At 43.8% G+C, this 6,580-nt stretch overlaps 1 protein-coding gene across 1 annotated transcript; it reads right to left on the reverse strand.

Moving 5' to 3' along the window:
- Positions 1-4,913: 4,913 nt before the first annotated feature.
- hoxc4a (homeobox C4a) lies at positions 4,914-6,217 on the reverse strand. The gene is made up of 2 exons (XM_070968674.1): positions 5,782-6,217; positions 4,914-5,275 (listed from the first exon to the last, which is right to left on the reverse strand). The coding sequence occupies exons 1-2, from the start codon at positions 6,215-6,217 to the stop codon at positions 4,914-4,916; spliced, it is 798 nt and encodes a 265-aa protein (XP_070824775.1).
- Positions 6,218-6,580: the final 363 nt, after the last annotated feature.

The raw sequence follows: 6,580 nt of genomic DNA on the forward strand, positions 1-6,580 counted from the left end.
TCCCTAGACTGAGCGTATGGGGGGAGAGATTTACGGATTTATGACACACCCACTGCTGGTCAATGCGAGAGAGCCTCTGTCCCTGGAAAATAGCAGCGTGACCCCTGTTTCAACTCTCAGCCTTTATGTAACTGCCACGGCTGCCGTTTAAACACACTACACCATAACAATACACCGGCCCCTGACCTTTCATTACAAACCAGAGTGGCTGAAGAAGACACTCACCTGAGACGAGTGGGGGGGAAAAACCCAAAACGTTTGTACTTAACGATAAAAGCAGGCAATAAACCACGCCGCCGCCAAAACAGCTGACCATTTTTGTTTCATGTTTGCTCCTGTTCAAATATTCCGATGCCTCCTTGTGTAAAGTTTTTATATCTTCCAAGTGAGAGGGAGAGAGAGTCCTCGCCCGAGGTCCTCATAAATCACAGGGAGCCTGCAGCGGTGCAATGCGAGCTGAAAATCATGCGTGTGATTCAACAGTCTCAAGTCAGAAGAAGAAACCAGTTAGGGCTGAGTAAGTGTGGAGGAATTCAAACACTGAGCTTCAAACACATAAAATACAGCATATTCCTGCAAGGTGCTGAGGTTAGGAATAACTACAGTGCCTCAAAGTTATTCTCCAGCCTCAGCTGAAGGCAGAGGGCTGCTTAAAACCAGCAATCTGAAAGCCAAAAGACTCTATTTTGAACATTATGAATGGCTCTCATTCACAAAAACAAACAAAAGATGGAGCTAGTAGTCTCGGATATTATGTTATTGTTTTTTTTAATTATTATTATTATTATTATTTATATTGATCGTCTGACAGGTAAGACTATAAAACGTTAAAGTTAACAGGTTACAGAAATTATCTTCTTGTTTACATGAAAGGTAAACGTGTAAAGTATACGATGTGCACGCGCTCTCCTCAAATACTATGATGATAAATATCTGTGGATGTTACGAAAAGTTTCCGTTGTGTAGAGTAGAAGTCTGTGCGCATCAGCCTGCGGTTTAATAACACAACGCGAGAGAAGACAAATTTATGACTGACAAGCGACGTGAGCGTTTGTTTGAAGACTTATTTTAAATCACACATCGTGTTTATCCTAATAATAAATCCAACGGGGCCTTATATGGGCGTATTCATCCAACCCTTGGCAAAGGCAAGTCAACGAAAAGTCAAGAAATAAAAGTGTGCCTCGTGTCCTCTGTTTCTACTTTACACAAGTCTTCAATTACAAGAGCTCAAACAAAAAGCGACATCCCGTCATTGTTCAGAGGGTAACTTGAGCTACACCTGTAGCCTCGGACACATGAGGAGAGGAGGCTGAATTATCACACACACGACACACACTGAGATTGGTTGTTTGGCTCTCGGTGGCAGCTGTTTATCTTGGAAGGCATGCTGTCGAATATGTTTCCATCAGCGCTGAATATTTGGTCCCATGGACACTCGAGAAAGACCAAATGTGCTGCTCGGTGCGCCCGGATAAGAATAGAGTAATAAATTCAAAGCCTAGTGCAAGAAAGGACGCTGAGTAAGATTTAAATAAATAAACAGAAAACAGCCTGTTACCGCATCAGTTCAGACATATATCAGGGCTCGTCAGCTCAGCTCTCGTTTAGTGTTTTGTTACAGTCGTAATGATTTTTTGGCGATGCTTAATTTGTCAGCACTGAGCTATATAGGTTACATTCAGTCTCATCTGAGGAAAATTTGCATTTGGATCACAAATAGAAGTTTTAGGGAAGAGTTAGTCTCTGTGGAAAGTTTGCAAGGTGTTGGCAGACTTAAAAGGTCCCTGTCCATCAACTAATCACAATGACCAACTGTCCCAGTACTGTCAGACACACCTAGCCGTAATTGGCATCTTGCTTTTGAACGCAATTGCTGACCTGAGGCCAGTTTCTCTTAAGTCACACAGAAGTCAAGTGACCGCACGAGCTATTTTTACTGCCTACTGTTTGTGGAGTCTTTGGGGAGTGTAATTAATCCCTTGAAAATGTGACATTTCCAAAGCTGGGTGCTAATTTTAGTACGCTTTCAACCTTATCAGTTGCACACTTTAATAAGAGGGTATGACACAAAAATGCATGTACAATATTATCATTTGTTGTCACATAGGCATGTATGTCATGCATGTCTTCCATAATCATAATTTATGTTGCCACTGCATTATCTCTGCTTTAAGTTACCACAAATTGCTGGCAGCTCTGTTCAGATGCTCCAGAGAAGGCGCGTGTTTGGAGGTCCGGCATGTCCGTTAGATGCACAGGACGACTGTCCGAGAGTTCAGCACTGTCCCGGGTCACTCTGATTAACAAAGGCAGGAACACATTCAGTGATGCCCCGCCGCAGGCCTCTCTATAGGCACAACGCAGAAAAATCCACAAAGAAAGCCGAGGCCAAGGGGGACCAGCGAGGGCGCGCACAGAAGGTACACGTATAGAGAGTGAGTCGGGTCACAGGGTTGGAGAGGTCGGCCATCCAGACTGAAATGAGCCTAATGGGACAGAAAATGTGTCCTCGAGGTGAACTCGGCCTTCTCCCTCTTCGCCCCCAAACTTCAATAAAGTACCTTTTCAGCCTCGCGACATGGAGGCGACAGGGCCTAGAAAGGGATTGGAGGGATGCTGCGACTGTGGTGAGCACATTAATTTCTCCAATCTGTCCAGCAACATAAAGGCTTCTGGATTCATTTTTCAGCGCCGTCTCACCACTATTCTAGTGCCTTTCCAAAGCCACGTCCAAAAGGCAGATTTTAACCGCTTTGGTCCAGTTAGAGTGAGTTATTTTAAAGTCCGTTTAAACTCTCACAGTCTGGGAATAGTGGTTTAAGATAGGGCCCGGTACATAATATTTGGTAGGATCAAAACTGGCCGTTGTCAGAGCTGTTTTCCACAACATAACACAAAGCTCTGTAGTGAAAGATTGATGATGGAGAATGCCTCTTCCTTTTGTGCTCCTTTGCCCCCCACTACGCGAGGCATTTTATAAGGCCCATTCATGTCACAATTTCAATAATCTATCAAATTCTTGCGCGTCTTTGGGTTTAAGTCATGGTTAGATTAAAATCCCCGTGCACAGATCTGTCCAAAAAAAAAAAAAAAAAGAAAAAAGAAAAAGAAAGTAAATAGAATGCATCTTTGTGTGGGAGAAAAAATCTTAAGACACTTGAGTTTGAGCGATATTTTGTCAAACTGTTGTATCAGTCCAGCAGATCTACAGAGGTAAACAGTCCTGCAGTATGTTGGTCCTCCTGCCAGAAGAAAAGCGGACGATGACGTTGCAGTGAGCGCCGGTTTTTGAAATTGCAGTGTGTGTGTGTGTGTGTGTGTGTGTGTGTGTGTGTGTGTGTGTGTGTGTGTGTGTGTGTGTGTGTGTGTGTGTGTGTGTATTCTCGCGAGCTGCTGCACACTCTAGACTTTAAGTGCCCATTGCATGAGAAGACAGCAGGTAAATGTGGCCAAGTGTTCATACAAACAAACAAAAACCAAAGAGTAAACACACAAGAAAATATCAGCATTCCTCCTCCAAACCAGGACACTGCTACAGAGCCTGATAACACAGGTCAGCTGCTTCACTCCACCACCACCACCACCACCACCACCACCACCACCCTCATCGGGATATTTAACGAACACCACATGACGCAGGACGTTGACTCTATCTGCAGTTCACGACTTTATTTGATTTTTTTATTTGTATTTTTCTTCTTTTTACATTTGAAAACTCAGTCTCATGGCGCAGTGGACTATATAGAAAAAGCAGGGCAACTACTGAGGTTACAAAATGAATAAGAATATTTTCACAACACTATATAATCTCTAACACATTGCAAATGTCCTCTAAAGTAATCGCATGCAGCTTAGTGTTCAAGTCAGGACGAGGGGAGCAGAGAGCTTCGCTCGTGGCAGAGGCAGTGCAGTGTGGAGTGGAGGGCCTCAGTGGCTTAATTGAATGCCCTTCAGACTGATGAGGTTGCACATAATGCATAGCGCAAACTATTTCATTTTCAGATTTTAGAAATAACTTCAGTCCATTATGAGTCAGGCTTTAACACACACACGCCCACACACGCACGCACGCACACACACACACGCACACACGCACTGTCTGTACACATTGCTAATTTAAAGACGCAAGAATGAGCTGCAGGACTTACAAACAGTTTGAAAACACAGTGGTTCTTGTTTCCCTCTTATGAAATGTTCAAATATTCACACATCTGTACACTTTCACGATGATCTCTCCAAATAGCCTAAACAACAGCAGACCTCATCTTGCCTAAAATGAAGTTCGACCAAACGTATATAAAACTAGTAGACACTCACTGTTTTATTGACCAATATGATTAGCACAAGTACACTACACTCCGTTTATTGCATTTCACAATAATCTGCTTTTTAACGGTCTAAACACAACATCAACACCACGAAACTAAATTGCAAATCAAAATCCTGTTTCTGAAATACACGAGGTAATTCACACATTGTTATTATCCAAAACATACAAGTTCAAGATCAATGGTGTGTTCCAGCTTTTTTTAATACCAAAAATAACTATTATTATATTGATTTCCTTCCAGTGTTGTTTGAAATAAATAGATTGTGCATTTCACCTTGGGCAGCAGGGCAAAAGAATGGCCCACAATAACATTTTGATAAAATGTATATTTTTTTCTACTTTTTTTTTCCTTCATTCAAAACATTTTTAATAAAAAAACATCATCTTAATTGAGCTTCAAATAAATTAAACCCTGTGTCACGTAAAAATAATTCATCGGTGTTCGCAGTAATCCATGCTATATAACATGCATTTTATATAACTTTGGACTTAAAGGAAACCGCACAAGATAGCTACGAAAACAAAATATATAATTGTTCTATAAATAACCAGTTCTTTTTCTACCCCCAATCTTGTGGTTTTATAACCTGGTAATATCCTCGCCATGCTGTGCTCCGGTGAGTTCGTCGGGGGCCCCAGTGTTAGTGGCCGAGGCAGCGGCAACAGCGCCGGCTGCTGAGCTTGTGTTGGACCCGGAGGAGGAGGAAGAGGATCTCACTTTGGTGTTCGGGAGCCTGTGATCCTTTTTCCATTTCATCCTGCGGTTTTGAAACCAGATTTTAATCTGTCGCTCGGAGAGAACCAGGGTGTGGGCGATCTCGATGCGCCTCCGCCGAGTCAAATATCGGTTATAGTGGAATTCCTTCTCCAATTCTAAGACTTGCTGCCGGGTGTATGCTGTCCTAGACCGCTTGGGCTCCGTCCCATTGTAAGCCGAGTGCACTGGAAAAAGGATAAGTGGAGAGAAAGGGAGACAGAGAAGGGAGGAAAGGAGGGGTAAACAAGAATGGCCTCAACTGAGATATGGCTAGAAAGATTTATTGGATATGAATGTTTAGCTGTTTGAGAAATTTAAATGGGAAGTTAAGAACTTCTCAGCGTAATGAGAGGACACTCACATCCAACTATGAGCTAAATTATTAATGCAAGATTACAAAGCTCAATTTTTTTTCTTATTCATTTCTCCCCTCTCTCTATCGCGCAATACATAACAGCAGAAGCCACATGGTGATACGGCTGCCCTGAGTATACCTCGGCTATAAAATTTATGGTGGGTGTAATTACCAATGCCGAGTCGTAAATCCGCCTCAATTGTGCCATTTCAAAGGCTTCCCTGCTATCGGAGCAGGGGCTGGCAACGAGATGGGAGTCAGAGGGACTGATAAAGGGAGGGAAAGGGGGAGAGGAGCAGGAGAAGTGCAGGGAACATAAACACACAAGTTGCCTACCAGTGCTGACGTGAATTTTCTTCATCCATGGGTACACCACGGGCTGCTTGGAGGAGGCTGTGCTGTTTGGATGCTCCGGGGTAGCTTGGTTGCAGGCGGAGGTTGCGGCCGGTGGGGTGGCGGGGGACATGGGCAACTGAGGGGTTTCACATGAAGCAGGCTGCCCTTTCCCTGTCAGCAGGTGCGCAGATTGGGGTATTCCATGTCCCCTTGGCGTGTCAGGTTCAGGGATGCTTGCACAGTTATACTGGCGCTCTTGGTAGCTCGCCCGCGGAGGATATAACTCCTGATGGTGATGTTGGTAGCCAGTGTCCCTTGCGCGGCTGTAATATTCTGGACTATGCTCAGGGATGTAGTTATTTTGCGAATATTCCTCGCATGGAGGAAATTTCGGATCAATGTAGTTAGACTCCATCAAATACGAGCTCATGATCATTAATTTCTGGAGTGGAAAATAATTTTTCTAGCTTTGTCGTTTTTCTGCTCCATAAAGCCCTCCTACTTGCGAGCAGCCCTGTAAAGTTACTTTTACCACGTGACCCAATGGCCCAATAGCAGAGTAAGAGGTAGTTCCCGGATAAGGAACCAGAGGTATTTAGCATACCTACAGTCGCCATTGTGGGCACAAATCTCTCTCTCTCTCTCCCTCTCTCTCTCCCTCTCTCTCTCTGTCTCTCTCTATCTCTCCCTCTCTCCCCCCTCTCTCTCTCCCTCTGGTTGTGTTACCAAGGCAATTGATCTTGGGGACAAAACTAGTAGCTAGTTGCTGACCAAGGAAAAAATAAAACAGGCAAAATCC

This window comes from Chaetodon trifascialis, chromosome 8 (assembly GCF_039877785.1).
Source record: "Chaetodon trifascialis isolate fChaTrf1 chromosome 8, fChaTrf1.hap1, whole genome shotgun sequence".
NCBI classification, from domain to species: domain Eukaryota; kingdom Metazoa; phylum Chordata; class Actinopteri; order Chaetodontiformes; family Chaetodontidae; genus Chaetodon; species Chaetodon trifascialis.

Coding starts and splice junctions, on each gene's coding strand:
- hoxc4a (XM_070968674.1), bottom strand. CDS start 6,217: ATGATCATGAGCTCGTATTTGATGGAGTCTAACTACATTGATCCGAAA. Junction 5,276..5,781: donor GAAAATTCACGTCAGCACTG/GTAGGCAACTTG, acceptor TCCTTTTTCCAG/TGCACTCGGCTTACAATGGG.